General features: G+C 40.7%; 1 protein-coding gene across 1 annotated transcript in view; it reads right to left on the reverse strand.

The window, feature by feature from the left end:
• Positions 1-24,413, reverse strand: part of LOC133526711 (calpain-C) — a 53,297-nt gene that overhangs the window by 11,688 nt on the left and 17,196 nt on the right. The window contains 9 exon segments of the mRNA XM_061863435.1: positions 1,435-1,664; positions 2,844-2,926; positions 3,691-3,750; positions 4,439-4,520; positions 4,522-4,773; positions 5,134-5,274; positions 7,528-7,639; positions 8,389-8,458; positions 24,095-24,233. Of these exon segments, the coding sequence (XP_061719419.1) occupies positions 1,435-1,664; positions 2,844-2,926; positions 3,691-3,750; positions 4,439-4,520; positions 4,522-4,773; positions 5,134-5,274; positions 7,528-7,639; positions 8,389-8,458; positions 24,095-24,232 (1,168 nt within the window). The 5' untranslated portion in view covers position 24,233.

Here is a 24,413-nt window from a genome sequence, read left to right on the forward strand (position 1 = left end):
AGCAATTTTCCGTATTTGTCATATAATTGGAATAGTTTTGCATGTTTTTAGTTTATATATTGAGGAAAATGTCATTTTCAAGCATTGAAAATGAAGAACACATAAAATTGACGCTGCCAGTAATACTAATAGAGGCAAGAGCCGAGAACGATAGCCTTTTACCATCAAAATCGGGTGAAAAATTATTGGCGGCATGAAACTTTTATTCAATGGAAAATCAGCAAGAACGCCCAGTCTTTCTTGGAAAACGTGTTGGTAGCTTACTTAAATGAACTGGCGAATACGTGCCTACAAGCCCAGCACACTTTGGTGCAATTATTCGATATATGCATAAATAACGACATATAGAGCTTACACATACATTATGAATTTTTCATTCAGCTAGCAAAGAAACCACGTAAAGTATGTTTTAAATGCAAACTTATTTTGAGCATCTTTGATGCCGTAGGGAAGTCCGTTCCAAAGCCTGCACGGAAAACGACATGAACCCAGTGCGGTGAAGAGGGATGGATAGAAACATATTGCCGGAAGAGCGAAGTTGACGGTCGCGAGTAACGCTGTAGTATTGAAAATAAAACCGACCAAGAGCATGTCGGGCCACGCTCAGTGTAGGGTTCCGTAGTTACTCTTCCGTCTCAATAAGCTAAACTGGAGCTTAAAGTATAGTAAATTGTTAACCAAGGGATGAAACGGTACCTTTCACGCGAGTTAAACAAATAGGCAAATTTGCATAATCAGTACCTAATTAAAGTAAGTCTTTTTACTATGAAGGGAAAACTTTTTGCGATAACTCAAAAACAGCTAAACTGATCATGTCCGCTATAGTTTTCATTTAATGTCTTTCTTAAGCTCTACTTCCACGATTTTTTTCATATTTTTGGACCTATGGTTTAAAAGTTAGAGGGGGGGGGGGGGGCACATTTTTTTTTCTTCCGGAGCGATTATCTCCGAATATATTCACTTTATCAAAAAAATGTTTCTTGAAAACCCCTATTAGTTTTGAAAGACCTTTCCAACAATACCCCACACTCTAGGGTTGAAGCGAAAAAAAAAATTTCACCCCCACTTTACGTGTAGGGGAGGTACACTAAAAAAAATTAAATTTTTAGATTTTATTGTACGACTTTGTCGGCTTTATTGATTTATATATCCATGTCAAATTTCAGCTTTCTAGCACTAACGACCTAATTGCTAGTTGACTACGGAACCCTAAAAAAGACTTAAGGTAGGTATTAATCAATATTATTGTGTAATTTAAACTTTTCCACTTCATGTCAATAGACAGGGGGCATCTGTGCTGCTACCTATAGGTAGTTTATACGTGATCCAAATACAGAGCGTCGTTACGGATATAGCGGTGTCTATCTACGCGGTGGAAGCCGGTGAAAGTCCATGAAGCTACATAGTAATTTAGATTTGAATCAAAATACTTACGGACATAATTCCTGCACCCGCCAGCCGTGACCCCCCTCCTCCACGCACCCTGATGCATCTTCACCTGCCACTTCATCTTGTCCGCGAGGGTAGGCTCGGGCCAAGAGGTCTCCGCGTCAAGATGGACGGTTTCCACGCGGTGGAAAAGCCGTTGAAAGTCGACGAAGCTCAAGGTGAACTCGATGCTTGGTGCGTTGAGGCGCTCGCGGTCGGCGTTGGTAATTTTACGGCTAGACAAAGAAACAAAATAAATATATAAGTAACAACAATCCTCATAGACATTTCTTTAGCAACAGAGTGGTCAAAGCTTGGAAGAAACTCCCAGAGGGTATAGTATCGGCCCAAAGTGTCAATGAGTTTAAGAATAAATTAGATGCGCACAATGCAAATTCTACTCAACACTGAAAACTATTGATGACTCTGGATACAGGCATTATCAGTTTTTTCAACTGCCTGCCTGCTTTACAAACGTTTTCGGGGACCCATATTGTGAGTTGGCGAGTCACCACCTGCCCATTTTGTCGTGTTTTTAAAAACATATGATCAGGGCAGGTGCCATAGTATCCTCCATAGTCCGGTTACCAGTCCACTTGCAACTCAACCCAATAGCCCGGTTTATTTTTGTACCCTTTTTTTACAATAGTCCTACACTAACCGGGGCTTGTCCTTGGGTGCACTGCTATAGTGTGAACAGGGATAGTCGTCGGTTGGTGTCACGTTATATTTAGAGTAAATTGTCTTATTACAAAGGGCCTCTACGTGTTGGCTTCGGCCCCACGCACGCCTTCCAAATGTCCGGGACCCCATGGTCCCGAGTATTTGTAAAAGACAGACATAATAATAATAAAACTAAAGAAACCTACCACCTATTCCAAGTGGCCCTGACGGAAGATGCCCGGCAAACGGAAACATGGTCGCCCTAAATTTACTTGGCGCCAGCCGTTCCGTGGAGCAAGAGTTGGGTGTATTGGGGATGGGGTGGGAGGTTATCCACGCTGCCCAAGACCGTAGTAAACCTTCCCTTCTGAACATAGACTAAGTCACAGTACTTCCTGTTTTAATATAAAAGGTTTTAACAGAGGCGGCGTTAGGCGTGGGCGACGTGGGCCACCGCCTACGGCCTCGCGGCCCGAGGGGCCTCGCGCCTCAAATAAGTACCTATATCTCGGACACGCCGTAAAAATGTTCGTTATTTCTTGCGGCACCAGAGGGCCTCGCTAAAAGTGCCTTGCCCACATAAAATTTTGGTCTTGCCCGCCACTGGGTTTTAATATATATAAGATAAAAGGCAATCTAAATTAATTTACAAATGTAATAATCATTTAGTCAAGGAGTTATAACAGCTGTTTTCCAAATGAAATAAAGAATCCTTATATTCTTTCTATCGCTCAAATCAGCGTAGGACTCACTCGGCCTCGTCCCGCTGCGAGTCCCGCGACGTGAGAGGCCGACGCAAGCGCACCTGCTGCATGAGGCCCTCATCCGTCACTATCTGGAAAACAAGAGGATTTTCTTATGTCATTGTACTATTAAGTTTAAATTTAACGCAAACTAGTAGATTTCAATTTCCAGAAAAAAATGTTTAACTCGGCAGCAAAACTCTAAATTCTTCTATCTCTTGATAGCCCAGTCTGTGCGAGTGTTAAGTAAACGTCATAAAATAACACTTGCACTATCTGGGGTGTTAAAATCGCTGCCATCTTAGCTTGGTCTGATAGTTTTTTTTTTTGTTTATTCACAAGCCAAACAACCACCAACACCAACCAACAATTTTTTGAACCATTCGCTAATTTCAATGTCCATATTAAGCATAAGGATAAGAAACACAAAAACGTTTTTGATATCTTGCTAAACAAATAAAAAAATATAGTTTTTTTAATACTACGTCGGTGGCAAACAAGCATACGGCCCGCCTGATGGTAAGCAGTCTCCGTAGCCTATTTACGCCTGCAACTCTAAAGGAGTTACATGCGCGTTGCTGAACCTAACACTCTGCACCCTCACTGAGCTCTGGCAACCTTGCTCACCGGCAGGAACATAACTCTATGAGTAGGGTCTAGTGTTATTTGGCTACGGTTTTCTGTAAGGTGGAGGTACTTCCCCAGTTGGGCTCTGCTCTAGATCTGGAATGTCATCCGCTGTGCTGTGCCCTACCACACAAAGCGAGATGACATTCACAGTGCCTATACCTCTCTTTTGGACGTAGTTTAAGGACGTTCCCGGGTCCAAGAGTGAATTATTGAACTAAGAACTTACATCTTCGCAGCTGTAGACGCGGTAGTTCATTTCTGGCTCCAAGCCCCTCTGTTCCACGCCCTGTAACAATATAAGTCAAGCGTTCAATATAAGTAAATTCAAACACCCAAAATAATATAAGCAACACGAGTATTTTGCTTAGGGGGAGACTGAGGTTAGTTTTTAACCTAAGTCGTACCTATCGCCACATGTAACGACTTTATATTAGAATCTATTAGGCTATATTCAGCATAAAGCATTGGAAATGCATTTATAAAAAGTTTAAATTATTTTATAAGGTTTGTAATAAGTAGGGTAGACTGAGGTGAGTTAAAACAGAGGTACATAGTGTGAAATGAAACAACGTCAATTTTGGGACACCTATATCTGTTATCGAGCTGGAAAAAACGATGTTTAGCGTCCCTCCGTCCGCTGGTCACATAAATTGCGTCATTGCCTCAAAACAATTATAAATACCCAAAAATTGACTTTGTTTCAACTCACTACTCGATCTCCCCTACGTGTATTGCAAGCCTTATAAAATAAAAAAGTTATAATTTTTTTTTAATAACGCATTTCCAGTGCTTTTTCCAGCCTAGTTTCGAATATAAATTCACAGTAGCAATAGGTAGGCGATTTATAGGTTGAGTATAAGTATAACCTATGAAAAACTCTAACCACTTTAGTTTTGGCCACAGCTCAGCTCTCGGTCAGGTCCGCCATGTCGTCTAGTAGGCTCCCATACTTTAGTGTTGTATATTCTACTCACGCTAGGTTGGTAGTGTGCAGTGACCACACTAGTAGCGCGGAGTAGGTTGGCGAGCGCATGGCCATCGCTCAGCTCGCGGACTAGTTGGGACTCTGTGATGCCGCCGGTCAGGTCCGCCATGTCCTCTAGTAGGCTCCCGTACTTTAGTGCTGTATATTCTACTCACGCTAGGTTGGTAGTGTGCAGTGACCACACTAGTAGCGCGGAGTAGGTTGGCGAGCGCATGGCCATCGCTCAGCTCGCGGACTAGTTGGGACTCCGTGATGCCGCCGGTCAGGTCCGCCATGCCGTCTAGCAGGCTCCCGTACTTAAGCGCTTCGTAGGAACCATGGAGTCTGCAAAAAGAACTACTTTCAGAGCATTCCATGTTAACTTGTAATTTAATTTTGGGATGAAGACAGGAATGAGACCTCAAAGCGCTGTTTGACATCAACCGTCTGTTTTGCTTGTCAGCCGTTAATGGTACAAAGTTAAGTAAAAACGCTCGTCAGCAGAAGTTTGATATGAAAAAATCTCAATCAAAAATTATCTATTCGGTGAGGGAAAATCGCGAGAAAACTTGTATAAGTAGTACCAATAGAGTACGTTAATTCTGTACCGAATTTGCAGCGAAAAAAGGGTAGCGACGCCAATTTACGATTGGCGTTTTCCTTTTCTAAAGATTTTTATCTTAGCTAGGTCCTTTGATAACTTACTTAGCGTACGCTTTTTCCAACAGCGCTGGCCACAGCTGCTCGGTGGAGCTGGTCTGCAGGAACGCCAGCTTCCCATTCACGGTGGGCAGACGGTCGTCCACGAGGACTTCTAGCCACTGGCCGCACCACCAGATCCGGAACCTGCCGAAAAAGGAGTTCGTGAGATGAACATGACATATGCGGGGGTCTTGTTTTTATTTATTGTACTAGCAAATTTAAAACTCCGGGAGTCAAAGCGGTTAAAAGGGATTATTATCTGACCTGAAGATGTCGGCGTACCCGGCGTCACCCGTTGGTCGGCCGGCACAAACCTATAGAGCAGCCTCTTGCTCAGAAACAGGACTGATAGACACGACACCAGCCACTTATCGTGGACAGGACATAAAGTCTGACCTGAGGATGCCGGAGTACCCGGTGTCCACTCGCTGGTCGGCCAGCACATCTCTGTAGAGTAGCCCTTTACTCAGAAACAGGACTGATAGACAGGACACCAGCCACTTATAGTGGACAAGACAAGGTCTGACCTGAAGATGCTAGCGTATACGGCGTCCACTCGCTGGTCGACCGGCACAAATCTATAGAGCAGCCTCTTGCTCAGAAACAGGACTGATAGACACGACACCAGCCACTTATCGTGGACAGGACATAAAGTCTGACCTGAAGATGCCGGCGTATCCGGCGTCCACCCGCTGGTCGCCGGCACAAATCTATAGAGCAGCCTCTTGCTCAGAGACAGGACTGATAGAGACATGACACCAGCCGCTTATCGTGGACAGGACATAAAGTCTGACCTGAAGATGCCGGTGTATACGGCGTCCACTCGTTGGTCAGCCCGCACAAATCTATAGAGCAGCCTCTTGCTCAGAAACAGGACTGATAGACACGACACCAGCCACTTATCGTGGACAGGACATAAAGTCTGACCTGAAGATGCCGGTGTATACGGCGTCCACTCGTTGGTCAGCCCGCACAAATCTATAGAGCAGCCTCTTGCTCAGAAACAGGACTGATAGATAGAACACCAGCCACTTATAGTGGACAAGGGATATAATTTCTGACCTGAAGATGCCGGCGTATCCGGCGTCCACCCGCTGGTCGGCTGGCACAACTCTGTAGAGCAACCCTTTGCTCAGAAACAGGACTGATAGACACGACACCAGCCACTTATAGTGGACAAGACAAGGTCTGACCTGAAGATGCTAGCGTATACGGCGTCCACTCGCTGGTCGACCGGCACAAATCTATAGAGCAGCCTCTTGCTCAGAAACAGGACTGATAGACACGACACCAGCCACTTATCGTGGACAGGACATAAAGTCAGACCTAAAGATGCTAGCGTATACGGCGTCCACTCGCTGGTCGACCGGCACAAATCTATAGAGCAGCCTCTTGCTCAGAAACAGGACTGATAGACACGACACCAGCCACTTATCGTGGACAGGACATAAAGTCTGACCTGAAGATGCCGGTGTATACGGCGTCCACCCGCTGGTCGGCTGGCACAACTCTGTAGAGCAGCCCTTTGCTCAGAAACAGGACTAATAGTCACGACACCAGCCACTTATCGTGGACAGGACATAAAGTCAGACCTAAAGATGCCGGCGTATACGCCGTCCACTCGCTGGTCGACCGGCACAAATCTATAGAGCAGCGTCTTGCTCAGAAACAGGACTGATAGACACGACACCAGCCACTTATAGTGGGCGAGACATAAGGTCTGACCTGAAGATGCCGGTGTATACGGCGTCCACTCGTTGGTCAGCCCGCACAAATCTATAGAGCAGCCTCTTGCTCAGAAACAGGACTGATAGAGACATGACACCAGCCGCTTATCGTGGACAGGACATAAAGTCTGACCTGAAGATGCCGGTGTATACGGCGTCCACTCGTTGGTCAGCCCGCACAAATCTATAGAGCAGCCTCTTGCTCAGAAACAGGACTGATAGATAGAACACCAGCCACTTATAGTGGACAAGGGATATAATTTCTGACCTGAAGATGCCGGCGTATCCGGCGTCCACTCGCTGGTCGCCGGCACAAATCTATAGAGCAGCCTCTTGCTCAGAAACAGGACTGATAGAGACATGACACCAGCCGCTTATCGTGGACAGGACATAAAGTCTGACCTGAAGATGCCGGTGTATACGGCGTCCACTCGTTGGTCAGCCCGCACAAATCTATAGAGCAGCCTCTTGCTCAGAAACAGGACTGATAGATAGAACACCAGCCACTTATAGTGGACAAGGGATATAATTTCTGACCTGAAGATGCCGGCGTATCCGGCGTCCACCCGCTGGTCGGCTGGCACAACTCTGTAGAGCAGCCCTTTGCTCAGAAACAGGACTGATAGACACGACACCAGCCACTTATCGTGGACAGGACATAAAGTCTGACCTGAAGATGCCGGCGTATCCAGCGTCCACCCGCTGGTCGGCTGGCACAACTCTGTAGAGCAACCCTTTGCTCAGAAACAGGACTGATAGACACGACACCAGCCACTTATCGCCTGTGGACAAACGATAACGTCAGTAACATGTTAACATGCTGTACCCACTAACTAATGGTAACAACTGAGTAGTTTTTCACCAAACTTTGTGGTAGAAGTAGTTACCACAATTTTTTTGTTAAAATTGAATACTAATAAGTAATAATCTATATATATGTACCTATAAACACCAAAGAATTTAGACCAGAAGTATATTAAGCTTAATTGTTTACAGCGCCATCTATTGGCATATTGCCTAACTAGTTTGCGCAACCTGTATGTATGTTGGTTATTCAAGGATAATTCTGTATCACGTGAACCAGTTTCATGTAACGTAAGGCCCTCAACACACGGAGCGTCAGCGTAAGCGTAATTGTTTTATAAGTGTAATCTCATTAGTTGAAATCATGGAGTCGCTGGCGTCAGATGTCTTCGGTGGATGTATCGACGATCTTAATTTCGCGTCAGATGAAGAAGATTTTTTATTGGTTGATTATGTCCGACCAATAGTTTTGATTTTTACGCCTGTATTACGCTACGCCAGTCGTAATGACGACATAAATCTCATACGCTACGCTAGGACGACGCTTCGTGTGCGGACTTGTTTGAACTTGTACGTGCTTGTAGCGCTCTCGTTCTACGCGCGTATTACAAATATTACGCTTACGCTCCGTTTTGAGGGTATGTCGTTTTAACATGTGAGTGTAACTTGGATTTTATGGAAGCGGTTTTAAAGTAGTGCGTTCGTGTGTAATAAATTAAAGAATTACCTAATTTTCCTGGTACTACGTCAAATATATCGCAGTTGTCTCTCACGAAAGTCGGGTCGGTATATATTTCCTGTAACAAAAAACATTTTAGATTTAATCCACTAGATGGCAGATCTTAGTGTAGGAGCAGCTCCTACTTAGAAGTGTGAATTGTTTTCGCTTTCGATTCAGGTCACGAGATGGCAGACACTCCAACACGAACCGTATGTATATAAGCAAACATACATTGATCGAGTAAGATGCGTAAAATCTTAGACAATTTCGTATTACGAATTTGGCAGGTAAACGAGATGACGCTGTACAGCTCCATACGTGAGTTGACGTTTGCCAATTCAGTGACCAAAAAAATGGCGTAGTACAGCGCCATCTGTTTTTGATGTCAAAATAATGTTTTTTTCTTAAACTTTACCTCTTTATTACAATCAATTCTCTTTGACATAAGTATGTAAAGTATGTATGTATGTATCGTCGCCTCTATGCCTAGTACCCATAGTGCTTAGTTTGGGGCTAAGTCGGTCTGTGTAAGATGTTCCCTAATATTTATTTCTTTATGATTTTACTACAAATGATACTAGACACATGGAGGGCACGTCATGACCTGTAGCCCTGGTGTAAATAAATTCGATTTTGAAACGTGACGTACGCGTTTGCGTTTAGTCTCATTTTGTATGGGTTTTTGAACAGCGCGCCAAGCGGGACGTTTTGGAAAGTCAAAAATCTCATACAAAATGACACTTAACGCAAACGCGTACGTCACGTTTCGCTGTCGAAAATATTTACACTAGGGGTACTGACAGTGTTGGCGAGTCGAAAAAGCCGCCATGTTAATTTATGTTGGTTGACATTTAGCTCCCCAGTTAAACAGGTGTGTAGGAGTCATTCTTACACCTGGCCCGTTGTATTGCATTCCGAGATGGTACCGTGCCAAGGGGCGAAACTGTTCCTTTCGGATATTCTCGGCTTCGTTCGGTTCAGCATTGCTCCGAGCAATTATTAGGGTTGGCACAACTTGGCGTCCCTTTGCGTGTACGACCTCAGATAAGATAATGACTTAATGACAATCCTAAATAGCCGAAAGGGATAGTACCATACATAAGAAAGGGACAGCATGATTCGTCCCTGAATCGCTGTCAAACTTCGGTTATGTAGGAAGTTTCTTTTCTGTACAGTAGTACTATTATTTATTCTTGTGCACGATGACAGCGCCACACGGCGGTTGCAACTGGCGTATTTTGTCACAACTATTGAGCAAGAAGCAATTTTTTGGCGAGAAGTAAGTAAACATTGTAATAATTTCAATGACCTGTACCCCTAGTGTAACTTTGATCGACATCATAACGTGACGAACGCGTTTGCGTTAAGTCTCATTTTGTATAGGATTTTGAGGTTCCAAAACGTCCCGCTTGGCGCGCTCTTTCGAAATCCAATACAAAATGAGACTAAACGCAAACGCGTACGTCACGTTTGGAAATCGAATTTATTTACACTAGCGGTACAGTACTGAACGGAGTTTCATGCGGTTTTCGCCTATAAATAGAGTGATTCTTGAGAAAGGTTAAGGCGTATGTTGAAATATGACTATTTTTGCTAATGAAGTCGGAAAAACTCACGCTGGCTAACAGCTTTAATCGAATACTCGCCCACCGAGGGTTATGTACTTTTTAGTATTTGTTGTTATAGCGGCAACAGTTTACAACAACATCATCTGTGAAAATTTCAATTCATGAGTGGTGGTGACCGTCAACAGACGGACGGACAGCAGAGTTTTAGTAGTAGGTTCCCGTTTTACCCTTTGGGTAGGAACCCTAAAAAAATATATTCATCTAGGGCCAAAATCCAGAGCCGAAAATGTCGAGAATATTTGTATGGAAAAATAAATAAAAAATATTATAGGACATTATTACACAAATTGACTAAGTCCCACAGTAAGCTCAATAAGGCTTGTGTTGAGGGTACTTAGACAACGATATATATAATATATAAATATCAATAAATACATAGAAAACACCCATGACTCAGGAACAAATATCCATGCTCATCGCACAAATACATGCTCTTACCAAGATTTGAACCCGGGACCATCAGCTTCGTAGGCAGGGTCACTACCCACTAGGCCAAACCGGTCGTCAAAAATGACCACTAATGTTACCTCTTAACCTCCTCTTAACCGTTCATACAATACAGAAGGGCTAAGGTGGTCGGCGTTATCATTTGTCACCATGCCTGTCACGTTCTAAGACGCATGTAAGCGCAAAAGTGACGGGTATACATGATTATTAAGATATATAATAAGTTACATAACTCTATAAAAAATCAGGAAAAGACTACTACATTCACTAAACTATTAAAAATATTTCTAATAAATAAATGCTATTATTCCCTAAGTGAATACTTTGAAGAGAATACTAATGATTGATGCTAATACTAATGGTTTATGCTAAAACTCATGTATTTAATTGCAATGTTTAGGTTATTGGTTTCTTATTGTTTAAAGTTTTTGCTCGTATGTGCGCGCATACGAGCAAAATCGACGTACACCTCAATAGAGTTATGCGTACAATAACTGGTAATCTAATGCCCACACCTTTTCAATGGCTGCCGGTATTGTCCCACATTGCGCCACCAGAATTAAGAAGAACTTACGCCTCCTCCAGAGAGTGGGTGAAAGCACAAAAACCGTCGCTCCCCATAAGGAGAACGTTAGACAATCTCCCTAATATGAGGCTGCCATCTCGCAGACCATTCTGGTCTAACCGCAAGTTTCAGGGTCCTGAAACGTACAGTGTTTCCACAGAATGGAAAGACCAATGGGATGCACAGAGCTTAGGCAACGCTGTCCTGGATCCAACTAAAGAGCCACCAGGATTCAATGAGCAACGGAAGATCTTTGTGTCTCTCAACCGCATCAGGACGGGAGTTGGCCGATGTAATCATACTCTGCACAGGTGGGGCTACAAGACCTCGCCTGGTTGCGACTGCGGTGCGCCGGACCAAACAATTGCGCATATAGTAGAGGAGTGTCCTCGGAGACGGTATGCTGGAAGAGTTGAAGAACTCTATGAGCATACAGCGGGTGCCAGGGATTGGCTATTAAACTTAGATATAGATTTATGATATAAAAACTATAATGTAAAATGCCTACAACGAGGATAAAGCCATACGATAATAATAATAATTGTTTAAAGTAGATTTAGTCCTCTTAAATTGCTGTGCCCCTGCATGGCGTCACTTCTACTTCTACACCTTCTGTTCCATCTAATGTAGGGCTGCCATCTCGAATTTCGCCAAACCCGGACAAAGATTCAAAAAAACCCGGACATTTGGCGTAAATCGCATTTTTTCCCCGGACGAGTCCGAAAATAATATTTGTAAAAAACAAGACCTTTAATTTTACATGTTAGTTTTAATGTGCTTCCTTACATGAAAAGTGTCCGGGTTTTCCCCGGACGGCCTCCAAACTAGGACAAATCCGGGAAAACCCGGACGGATGGCAGCTCTAATCTAATGTGATTTGTGATACGCAATAAAAATTTGACTTGACTTGGGTATAGTGTCAAGTGATAAACTGCCACCTCAGTTTAACCCTGTATATACGGTGAACTGCAAGTTGGTTCGTTAACCGTGAAACACGCAAGAGGCCCTAAAAGAGTTGCTGTTAGTGCGGCAGCTGATCGAAGAGAGTGAAGCGTGGGGGCAAGTTCACCTTGAGGATAAACGGTTCTTGCAAGTGACACACTTATATACTATCCTTACTTATGTTAATTTAATAAATACGAAAGTAAGTCTCTTTGTCTACGTCACGCTTTAGATTAAACTTATGAGATGCATGGCGTAAATAACAATCAATAAATATTTAAGGATATTTATTATTACACATATTGACTAAGTCCCATAGTAAGCTACATAAGGCTTGTGTTGTGGGTACTTAGACAAAGATATACATAATATATAAATATGTATAAACCCGAATAATTTCTGAGATTGCTGTGCCGATCTGAGAATGCCCGAAAGGATTAGTGTCGCCCCACTGCTTTAGTGCGTTTAGTTGGGACAAAACCGGACGGGATAAAACCGTATTTTTTGTACAATACACGGAAAAACAATGTATCAATTGCACAAAAATGGGCCCATGAAGGCTCTACAGAGCATACAGAACTCGGCAAGTTCGGTTGCTATTTTTACTAAGGGACAAAACCTTTTGGACAAGGCATGGGGTAAAACCGTACAAAATAACGATTTAAAAGTTGTTTTTTTTTCTACATGTGACAGCCAAAATAGTGTACTCAGTTAATAAATGGGTTTTAATTAAACATGGCCTAGAAAATTAAGTAGAATTTTCCAAAACTATGGCGTCTATATAACTTTTCCCCTAACATCCCGGTTCTACTCCACTTTCTTTCTTTTTTTTCTATTAATTTTAAATTAGTCCTTTTAAAAGGACATCAGGTCTAACGAGGTTATACAGTGTGTATTAAGTAATAGTAATAAGCAGTATCCGTAGCCTATGTACGCCTGCAACTCCAGAGGAGTTACATGCGCGTTGCCGACCCTAAGCCCGCCCACCCTCGTTGAGCTCACCTCTGACAGTTGTGATTAAACGTTGCGTCGCGTCATTAAATGTGACGTTTGGAGTTAAAACAAAGTAGTACATTGCTTGTTGAATTATTTTATATGGAAAAATAAGATTTTTTTTTGCTTCAACCCTACAGTGTGGGATATCGTTTGAAAGGTCTTTCAAAACTAATAGGGGTCTTCAACAAACATGTTTTGACAAAGTGAATATATTCGGAGATAATCGCTCCGAAAGAAATAAAACATGTGTCCCCCCCTCTAACTTTTGAACCATAGGTCAAAAAAATATAAAAAAAATCGTGGAAGTAGAGCTTAATAAAGACATTAAATGAAAACTATAGCGGACATGATCAGTTTAGCTGTTTTTGAGTTATAGCAAAAAGTTTCCCCTTCATAGTAAAAAGACGTACATCCTCAGTTCATCCTTTGGTTCATAATCTACTATACTTCAAGCTCCAGTTTAGCTTATTGTGACGGAAGAGTAACTACGGAACCCTACTCTGAGCATGGCCCGATATGCTCTTGGCCGATTTTTTATAAATCCTTATGAAAGTGTGATCATTAAAGCCTAAATTACCTACCCTTTATACGATTGTATGAAAAATGTACGCAGTAGAACACTATTTTCACTCAAACGTAGACAAATCGGGCTGTTATAGTCTGAGCGTAGGTGCTAGTCAACCTTGAGGACACGTAGCAATTCTAGAAGTGAAACACACAGTCACCTTTAAAATAAATAAATATTATAGGACATTATTACACAAATTGACCAAGTCCCACAGTAAGTTCAATAATGCTTGTGTTGAGGGTACTTAGACGACGATAGAAAACACCCATGACTCAGGAACAAATATCCGTGCTCATCACACGAATAAATGCCCTTATCAGGATTTGAACCTGGGACCATCGGCTTCATAAGCAGGGTCACTCCACTAGGCAAGACCGGTCGTCAACCTCTCGATGTATGTAAAGTATAGCCTCGATAATCCGGATCTTCGCTAATCCGGTGATCGCTGTATTCTTGACGGTCTCGGTGCGGTGCATTGCCTCAATAAGGGTGCCTTTCGACCAGAGATGTGCTATGCTATGTTTTCATACATTTGAAACGTAGCTGCAGCTGGAGCACATCTCTGGTCGAAAGGCACCCTAAGTCCGCCATCGTGTGCCTATTTTTACATGTAATGCTCGTAAATGACATGTTCTAGTTTTAGTTATTAGTTGTTTTAATTTTTTAATTACCGGCATGCTCACTCATATTTTGTATTATCTTGTATTTTCTCTATTTAAGTGAAATGTTAAATTTCTTTTGAGAAAATAAATGAACTGAATTTTCAAACGTTAATTTTTTGGGCCGAACTTATTTCTGTCTTGTTTCTGATTTAGACCACTCTTTAACGCTTGTATCTATGTCTTCTATCAAATAAATAAAAAAGTCGAGTGCTATTATATGTCTTTCCAACTGTAGATTATATTTTAAATTAGAAAAATTAAAAACAAAATTCAATCACCACTCCAAAAAGCTCCACTTCATCATATTTGTTGGGGTCAAAAAACAAGACAACGAAAAGAAATTGGACCCTTCTGGCAATCAGAATTACCGCAAAATGAATGGAGCTGTACTCTCGTACAGTGCCATCTAGTCATTTGGACCCGGGTATGTCCTTAAACTACGTCCACAAGAGAAGTATGGGCAATGTGAATGTCATCTCGCTTTGTGTGGTAGGGCACAGCACAGCGGATGTCATTCCAGATCTAGAGCAGAGCCCAACTGGGGAAGTACCTCCACCTTACAGAAAATCGCAGCCAAATAACACTAGACCCTACTCATAGTGTTGTGTTCCTGCCGATGAGTAAGGTTGCCAGAGCTCAACGAGGGTGGGAGGGAGTTAGGGTCGGCAACGCGCATGTAACTCCTCTGGAGTTGCAGGCGTACATAGGCTACGGATACTGCTTACCATCAGGCAGGCCGTATGCTTGTTTGCCACCGACGTAGTATAAAAAAAAAAAATGTCAAATTCGAAGCACGAAATTGTCTTAGACTTTACACATCTTATTCAATCAATGTATCTTTGCTTATACTAAAACGTAGATTTATCTAAAGTGACTTTTGCACACGACGAAGTTAACGACTCGACAGACGCTTTTGGAAGCCTGTTTTAAAAATAACCATAAAATATGTCTTTAAAAAACGCTTATGTAGTCTATGCTAAATATGGCCGCCGTTAATAACTAGCTATAGATACGAACTATAATTTGGTTAAATTAATTAATTTACACACATATACACATTAAAAGTACACAAACAGATAGAATATGTTCGGAGATAATCGTTCCGAAAAAAAAATGTGTCCCCCCCTCTAACTTTTGAACCATAGGTCCAAAAATATGAAAAAAATCGTGGAAGTAGAGCTTAAGAAAGAGATTATATGAAAACTATAGCGGACATGATCAGTTTAGCTGTTTTTGAGTTATTACAAAAAGTTTCCCCTTCATAGTAAAAAGACGTACATCCACAGTTCATCCCTTGGTTAACAATCTACTATACTTTAAGCTCCATTTAAGCTTATTGTGACGGAAAAGTAACTACGGAACCCTACTCTGAGCATGGCCCGACGTGCTCTTGGCCGGTTTTTTTAAATATATTTTAAATCTAATAAATAGCTCTTCAAGTGGCATATGCCATTTTTGAGTTGTTGGAATTTTGGTTCTATTTCAATTTTCAAATTTAAATGACGTAATCGGTCGGGAGTCGACGGCCTACCACTCCAAGGGATAGTTACATAAGTAGTATTGGTTACGCTCAGATAGTCCGATCGGATGGAACGCCTTATGTTTCAGGGCCCACTCAATATTCGCTCGCGACCCACCAATGGGTCCCGGTCGCTACCAGTTTGGTAAATGCTGCTCTATGGGAATTAGTTTACAATTTTCCTGTCGAGATTTTATCTGTAAGCTTTAGTCTTTAAAGTAATTAAAAAAGAAATACCATCAGCTAAATATACAACATTTTATCAATTCACCACGATTACTGTCCAATCAAAACTAGGCATTATGAACTTGACCTTACGTTTTTACGCAAAAGAAATGAACATTCGCGCAAGCAATATTTAACTGTATTCCATCATCCCAAAGTTCATTTTCCAACGATCTGTTAACTTAGTCGTGTATGCAATCTTTGCACGCCGCTGCCGTGCAGTACCGTTAAAACGAACTTAGAAATAAAAAGGCGTACATACATCATATTTATATGCACATAAGATGTTTTAGAATTAAAGTTTTGAATGTGGAAGAGTAAAGACTTAAAAGCCTTGACTTACTTAGTACTTGTGCTGTTTTTGAATTAGGAATGTAATACGGTGGAATAGCAGCGGGCTTGTGGTCATAGAAAAGGACCAGTCTAAAGAGAACTTTTATTTGGTAGCACAGTAAGGTATGTAGATACCAAGTTATGTTGGGTTTAGAGAATTTTGTTTTAGGTGAAATGGTCTATCGGAGTTGGTTGATTTCTAACTGAACTCTGATACGGCAAATTTAAATCTTAGTTCGAACATTTGACTAGCTGCATAGATCGGTCTTATCGCTACAAAGCGATCTGTTCTAGACAACTTTTAGGTGGCACAGCTTAATAAAATATCGGCCCAAAAATACACTGAAAGTTAGGAATATTTTTAGTAAAGTGTCATTAAAAACTAAACTAATATCATTGAACTTAGACAAAACGTTTCCATCAAACGTATCTTCTAAATATTCTCCTTTAGCTAATACAGAAGCAAAGTTTGTTGAAATTATAAACAATATGCAGCTAAAAACACATTTTGTCAACGAAGGTATTTATGGGTATTATATATTGAATTACTTGATTTTTTTTATAATTAGGCAATTGTGTGTAGATTAACAATAATTATTTGTTTTACAAGGGGGCAAAGTTGTTGTTTGATCACTCGTGCATTAGCATCAATATTAATTGATATTGATACCCGAGCAAGCGAAAGATTCCAAAATTGAACCACGACCTTAGCGAGCTTTTTCTCGTTGTTTCGCTATTAACAGCATTTTTTACAGATAATTTCGTCATATTTGACAGTTGTCGACGACGGCCGAAACGAGACTGGCAGCAAAAGTCGTGCCCAACCCGTTCGAGCATTACTTTTGTGGGGACATTTTTTGGCTGATCGTAAGTCTAGTTAATTAAACTAAATCAATGGCTTCTAGAATAAAACGACAGCCGATTTTCTTACGGACCACAGTTGTTAACAATCAGGGCACGTTAAAGCAGGTGAAAGTTGACCAACTTAATATATTAAAATGTCCGTTCCAAATAACGACCCTAAATCTAGTGATGTAAGGTAGCATTCACTACGACAGATGTACAACATTGTTTTTAATGTCGATTATATTAGAATATTTTATTGATTGATAGCTTTTTTGTGCCTGTGTATTGTATGTCGTTTACGCCTTATTCTAATGGAGTTAAAGTTCAAAATAAATACATTAGCGACGTTCGTACAAACACCAACATCAACAGCTACACACTTGATCTGGTATGTCAGCGACCGATCGAAAAATCGGGCAGATCGTGAAATTCCTAGGCAAATCGTGAAACGTGTAATTTTTTTACCACACCAACTTGCAAGCCCTCTTGATTGTTGACAACGAATGAGAAAGTTGCATTTTATCCACATGTGGGGCAAAGTAATCAGATGCAAATTTTGAGTTGTTTCCTTATAAGTAAGTAAGTAAATATTCTTTATTGCACCACAAAGAAGACAAATAAAAATAAAAAAATAGATTTACAATGTAAAGAAAGGTAGCAACAGGCGGTCTTATCGCTGTAAGCGATCTCTTCCAGACAACATTAGGGTAGCACCACCTACCTTAGGGTAGGGTAGACAACCTTATGTTAGCTGGTAGAATTGACATTTAAAAGATGATTTCGAATGGTATATTTTTATTACGTTCATTTGTATTTGACTTTGGTTTAGTTTTTTTGGTATTTCATAGTTAGTATATTCCTCGCGATGGTGTGGTGAAAAATTTAGTTTTTCACTCGGAGGTAAATTTGTTTAACCCTCTTATCTTATCCAAATCTAAGATCTTAATCTAAAATAAATATAAGGTATTTTTTTAATTGATGGGCGTATCAAAATCTCCAGCTAAACGTCAAAGGTAGACAGCTTGCAGGATTAAAAGAGTATGAAAAAACTGATATCCTATTTCTGGGCAATTTGCCCTTCGGTATGCTGAAGCAACCTAACGAACTTATCATTTCTATTGGTTTAATGAGCCGACATACATATATATATATAGTGATTTTCTCAAAAATGGTGCACGAAAACAACTGATAGTCGAATATCAATTTTATTAAAAATAAACTCTTTCCAGAAATTTAAATCTCACGTTATTTATTTTTAACTATTTCATGATTTGAAAAGGAGGAGGTTCTCAATTCGGTAGTATGTTTTTTTTTTATGTTTGTTACTTCATAACCGATTATGAAAATTATTTTTTTGATTGAATATGCATGTATATATATATATACAGATTGGTCCCGTTTTTGTCCAAACTCAGTTCTGATGATGAGATCCATGAGGGATCGAGGGAACTCCTCAAATGTTAAAGACATATATATATAGTGATCTTAGTATTTTCATCAACAAATCAAGCATTTACATTTGTAGAAGTGGAACTGCTGATGATGTACAGAACGGAACTCTTCAACGACGCATAGTTCACGTTTGGTAATTTGTTCTCTTCGCATGTTTGTCAAGCAGGTTTTCAATGCACATTTTTTTCTAACCTATTTATTAAATAGAACTTGTGTTTAAAAAAGACTGCTATCTATATCTACTGTTTTTTTTCTTAAATAAATTAATACTTTAAAAAACACTAGAAAAACACGCTTTTTAACCTTGAAACCTGATCGTGTTCAAAGTCCATTAAGTGAACTTTCTCACAAGTGCAAACACGACTATGATACGATATTCCATCATGGAATGCCAGTGCCTATCTTCCGGCTTCATCATCAGACCTTGAAACCTAATCGTGGTCGAAGTTCATTACAAGACTTTTCTAACAAATCCAAACACAGCTATGATACGATGTTCCATCATGAAGTTCCAGTTCATATCTTCCGGGTCCATCATCAGATCAGTTCGACAGTACCATATTATTGTATTGTCATCAGAACTACATACAACTGCCAATTTTCATGACGCTACGATCCTTGGAAGATGGTTAAATTAGTTACCTTAGATTCCATTACATAGTTACATACAGGTCGACCTAATAAAAGCGTGTTAAAAATGTTATTAATAAATGGAAGATATTATAGAAGTGAATTTTTCTGCTGATAATACTCCAACCTAATTGAGGCAGCTAATAGTATTTATGCAACAGTTGTATAAGAAGGGTCAAAAAAGGCGAGTGGCGTGAGTTGTGTGAGCCGGAGCCGAAGGCGTAGGCGAACATTGTAAAGGAATACGCCACGAGCATTTTTTGACCTACTTAAACAACATTGCATACAATATTTTTCCTACGAGTCAACAATAATAAATCTTAATTTAGGTAAACAAAGCAAAAGTATATAGCCAAGACGCGCGAGCATACCTTGTTCCGCGCCCGGCCCGCCCCGGGCCGCGGCCGGCCGGTCAGCGACACCTTCTCGTAACTCATGAGGCCCTGGTACTTGCTACTTGCTAAATTAAATTTTTGGACAGTTTTTTCTCGATTTTGGCCACCGTAGCCTACGGAGACTAATAAGCAACGCTAAGCGGTCTTCGTAGTCTATGGGTGTTGCTATATTACGGGTGTCACATGCGTGTTTCTGACTTATGAAGTGACTGTTTTTACTATGTAACCAAATGAATATTTTGTAAGTTGGCAGCAATGCACTTAGTTTAAAACTGTATTCGTTTTGATTTTGTTAGGTTGGTAGCCATTAATCGCAGTAACGTTATAGCGATTAAAAGCACAAGAGCTGTTATGAGGAATAGACAATGTAGACTTTTCTTGAAACCTTTTATGTATGTTCTTATATTCGTGTTAATGAATGCATAAATGACAAATAACAGTAGAGGAGTAGGAAAAACATAATAATAAGTACTAATCATCTGTTTGGCTGTTTAAAGGTCTTCGCACACTATATCAATTCCACACCAACTCAACTCACTTTTGGTTCAGCTTAGTGGACGACGAGTGGACGACGCGTAGACCACCCGACAGTTACCTAAATGTTAAACTTGTACTGTAGGACATACAAGATAAGGCTTTAATTTCAATATTTAATTTTGAGTCGAGTGGCTGTTGAGTTGTAATAGTGTGCTAAGACCTTAATGCCCTTATGCCTTCATTGGATATGGCTATTTTAACTTTTAAGGGAATTTCCTAGTTGCTATTTTTCCATACAAACGCTCTCGACTGATTCCTCCCTGGATTTTTAACCTAGAGTAGTGATTTTTTCAAATAAGAAGTGCCGCTATGTTTTGGTTTTTTGGATTATTTTATTTTGAAGAAACATACAGCGCCTCGAAAATCGCAAAGAGTTTGGAACTCGAAGTTATTACGAAATCGAGACTGCAATATTTTTAACTTTTTAATTATTGACTGACCATAAACTGCGCACTACTAGATCTATTTTTTAACTTGTAAAGTTGACTTTGCCGTCCATTTAAAAAAAAAAACAGTAAACGGTGTCAACGAAAGTATCAACAACGTCGTCCACAGAGTTACTCAAAATTGAACCTTATCGAAAAGACTTAAGGTTCACGGTCGGTTACGTGTTTTAGTATGTATATGTAAACACTTCATTCATAGTTTCAAGGCCTTGGCCGGTGGCGTCATATGTTAGAGAGTGGGTGAGTCTACTTTACACTTAAAATGGGTCTTTAGCCAAGTGACTTTAGTTTACGTCACACGAACTTAGCCGCCGCGCCGCCATATTACGCCTACGGTCTGGGGGCGTACCGCGAAAACCGAAATTCTCAAATTGCGGGGACCTTTCTCTTTTACTCTCACTAAGACCTAATTAGAGTGACAGAGAAAAATGCCCGCAATTAACGAACTTCGATTTTCTCGGTTATAGCCCTGATTATGGAAGGTGGAGGTAAGGAATGGAATCTCCATGTACCAAAAAGTGTCATCAAACAACCTTTAATAGGTGGCGCTACAATACCTAGAATACTTGAAAAAAATTAAATCATAGACAGCGCACTTCACTCCGTCAATAACGCCTAGGTTCTTGGCTACTCTAGCGCTACTCTGGAGACATTTGGAACTACACTACAAGTGTCTAGCTGACAGCTGGACTCTTTTGCAACAGTTCTGCTATGAAGAACTAGCTAGTGCTAGTGGTAGAAGTGTGGAATTAAGAGGAGTGACATCTCTTATGGTAGAACTGTTGCAAAAGTGTCCAGCTGTCAGCTATAAATAATAGTTCCAAATCTCTCCAGAGTAACGCTAGAGTAGCTAAGAACCTAGGCGCTATTGACGGAGTGAAGTGCGCTGTCTATGATTTGATTTTTTTGTTCAAGTATTCTAGGTATTGTAGCGCCACCTATTTAAGGTTATTTGATGACACTTTTTGGTACATGGAGATTTATTTCCTTACCTCCACCTTCCGTAAGTTCTGCCATAAGTGATTTAATTCCTTTTAATTCCACACTCCATAGCCCTGATTTTAAAACGACGTTCTGTACCCCTAGTGTAAATTTTATCGACATCATAACGTGACGAACGCGTTTGCGTTAAGTTTCATTTTGTATAGGATTTTGAGTTTCCAAAACGTCCCGCTTGGCGCGCTCTTTCTAAATCCAATACAAAATGAGACTAAACGCAAACGCGTACGCCACGTTTCAAAATCGAATTTATTTACACTAGGGGTACTGAACCTGAAATTTGACATAGATTTTTGTCTGGTTCTAGTTTTTGTTGTACAGTCGCGAACTTTAATTTGTTGATCCATTTAGGGTTCAAGCTTATCTTATACCTTTAAACGAGCAATTCTTGTATATATATATATATATATATATATATTTCCGGGATCTCGGAAACGGCTCTAACGATTTTGCTGAAATTTGATATATGGGGGTTTTCGGGGGTAAACAATCGATCTAGATTAGTCTTATGTTTGGGAAAACGCGTGTTTTCGAGTTTTCATGCGTTTTTCTTTCGACGCAGAATATGGTCGCTAATTTCGTGTTGCCAGCCACTGTCCGTCTGGTCCAGCGGGTTAAGACGCGGACTGCTAAACGAGTGTTACGGGTTCGAATCTCGCCCGGTGACTAACTTTTGTTTTTTTTTTATATGTTGAATTTTATATATAATTTTTTAATTTTTATTGTTTTAGACAAGTTTAATTTAGTAAAAAAATGTAGTTAAGATTATCACCTATACACCACCATATTACAATAAATAGTTATAACCGAGCAAAGCTCGGTCGCCCAGGTACTTTGCCTGTTAATACTGACGGTATGAAATGTCCAATGTAAAGTGATCCCTAAATGGCTCATCAATTAACGTCCCTCTTAGGCACAGGCTTCCTCTCATGCGCGAGAAGTACCCCCTTATTCATAAACGTCTACTAAAGTTAACAAGCCGCTAATAATCGTTTGTCCCTTTCCGACGTATTGGTATGATGGAAAGGGACAAACGATTATTAGACGTTTATGAATAAGGGGGTTAGGCTATAGTCCCCACGCTGGCCCAATCAGGGTGGGGAATATAGGTATAAATAAAAAAATCCAATAAGGAAGGATTTTGAAGAGTTATTTGGGCTGCAGGTGGAAGTGTGAATTATAGATATCAAGGTAAAAACAAAGTTATTTCAGGAAGTAATTAGTACGAGTAATAATTACTTTATGCTGTGCGCCAGTTTCTTATTGCATAAATTAAATTTGCATTTGTTTACATTACACACAATAAAACGTAGTAAGTCAGTAGTGTAATTAATATAAATTTGATTTTACTAGTAATTATGTACCTAGTAATTTTTTGAAAGTGTCTCTCTCTTAATATTTTTTTTTGTGTGTATTATATGTTTGATTCCTCCATTAACTATCGCTATAACGAGACGTCCCAAAAAAATAATCTTAATATACATTTTTTTTCTCAAATAAAAACTAAAATCAGTCATCTTAAAGTAAAGAAGTTTTCTGGGTGATGTTTACTGATATCGGATTTTAAAGCCTGTCCAGTAATATATTGCGGAATTTCATTGCAACTAAATTTTTTATACTAAAATAAATTGTCAAATAACAGCGCCCTCTTGACAATGATCATATAATTCTGCGCTTAAAAGACCTCAGACTAGTTCAGACTTTTGAGTGTGAGTCGAGCTCAATTTTGAGAATTTTTGATGTGTTACTTACTTTTTGGAGCATGATTCGAAAGATATATTTTCGAGTATTGTGAGCATGAATAAAACGCTTTTCTAGTATTTTTAGAGCGTGACTCAAATACCATAAGGTCCGGGAGAGTCAAGCTCTGCGTAAGACCGAAAGCCCGGAGCATCCTTTACAGGCGCGCTATCTACGCAAGTCCAAAGGCCGAAGGTCAAAATACTCTCCCTAAGTGAGTTTTAGCGAGACTTAGTTAATTTAAGCCATGAATCGAGTTGTTTTTAAGCATTTTACTAAGATAAAGAGTTTTAATAAGCGAGGCAGAGCGCAAAAGGCTAGAGGACAAAGCGTTCAGCTCTGCGAAGGCCGAGCTCCGCGTGGGAAGAACGAAGGCCCGGAGCGTTTAGTGGCTCATCTACCATCATACTGGCCCACTATGATGGGCCAGCGTGTAGAGAGGGTAGTGGTGTCGGATGGCTTATGGCGTGTCGGGATGGCGATGAGATGGCCACGGTGTCGGTGCGAAGCATCTAGACGTGGCCAATTCCATAGTGCGTGCTTTCAACCGTCACATGGCCATCTCGCTGGTCCAGCGCTAGGCCATCGTGTAGAGGACCCACAACCATGGCATAGCCATCTCGCTGGTCCAGTGCTGGGCCATCATGTAGAGGAGCCATAAGAGAGGCGCGCGCCCTACGCGAGTCCAAAGGCCGTAAGTCAAATGATCTCCTATTTTAAGTGTGTTTAGAGAGTCCGTCTTTTAAGCATAGCTCCCGCTTTTTCCAGTATTTCTCGCTTACCTTGGCCCTCTTCCACACGAAGTGGAAGGGCGGGGTCTGGTGGTAGAACACGGAAGCCTGCGCGGCGGGGAAGTCGGGGTCCTCCCACAGCTGCCCGCGCTGCTGGCACTCCGCCTTTATCTTCTCATAATCCGTCATTCTAGGACGATAAAAATAAGTTAATTAATTAATTAATAAGCTTATATAGTTTATTTTTATCCTTAATCTACCTTAACTAATACATAATAAATGGAAATAAATACCTAGCAATCTCATAAAAGGTAATTAAGGGCTTGTGCGCAAATCACGCGAGATTCGATAGGGGGAGGGGGGTCACGAA

Source organism: Cydia pomonella, chromosome 1, assembly GCF_033807575.1.
Source record: "Cydia pomonella isolate Wapato2018A chromosome 1, ilCydPomo1, whole genome shotgun sequence".
In the NCBI taxonomy this organism is placed as follows: Eukaryota; Metazoa; Arthropoda; class Insecta; order Lepidoptera; family Tortricidae; genus Cydia; species Cydia pomonella.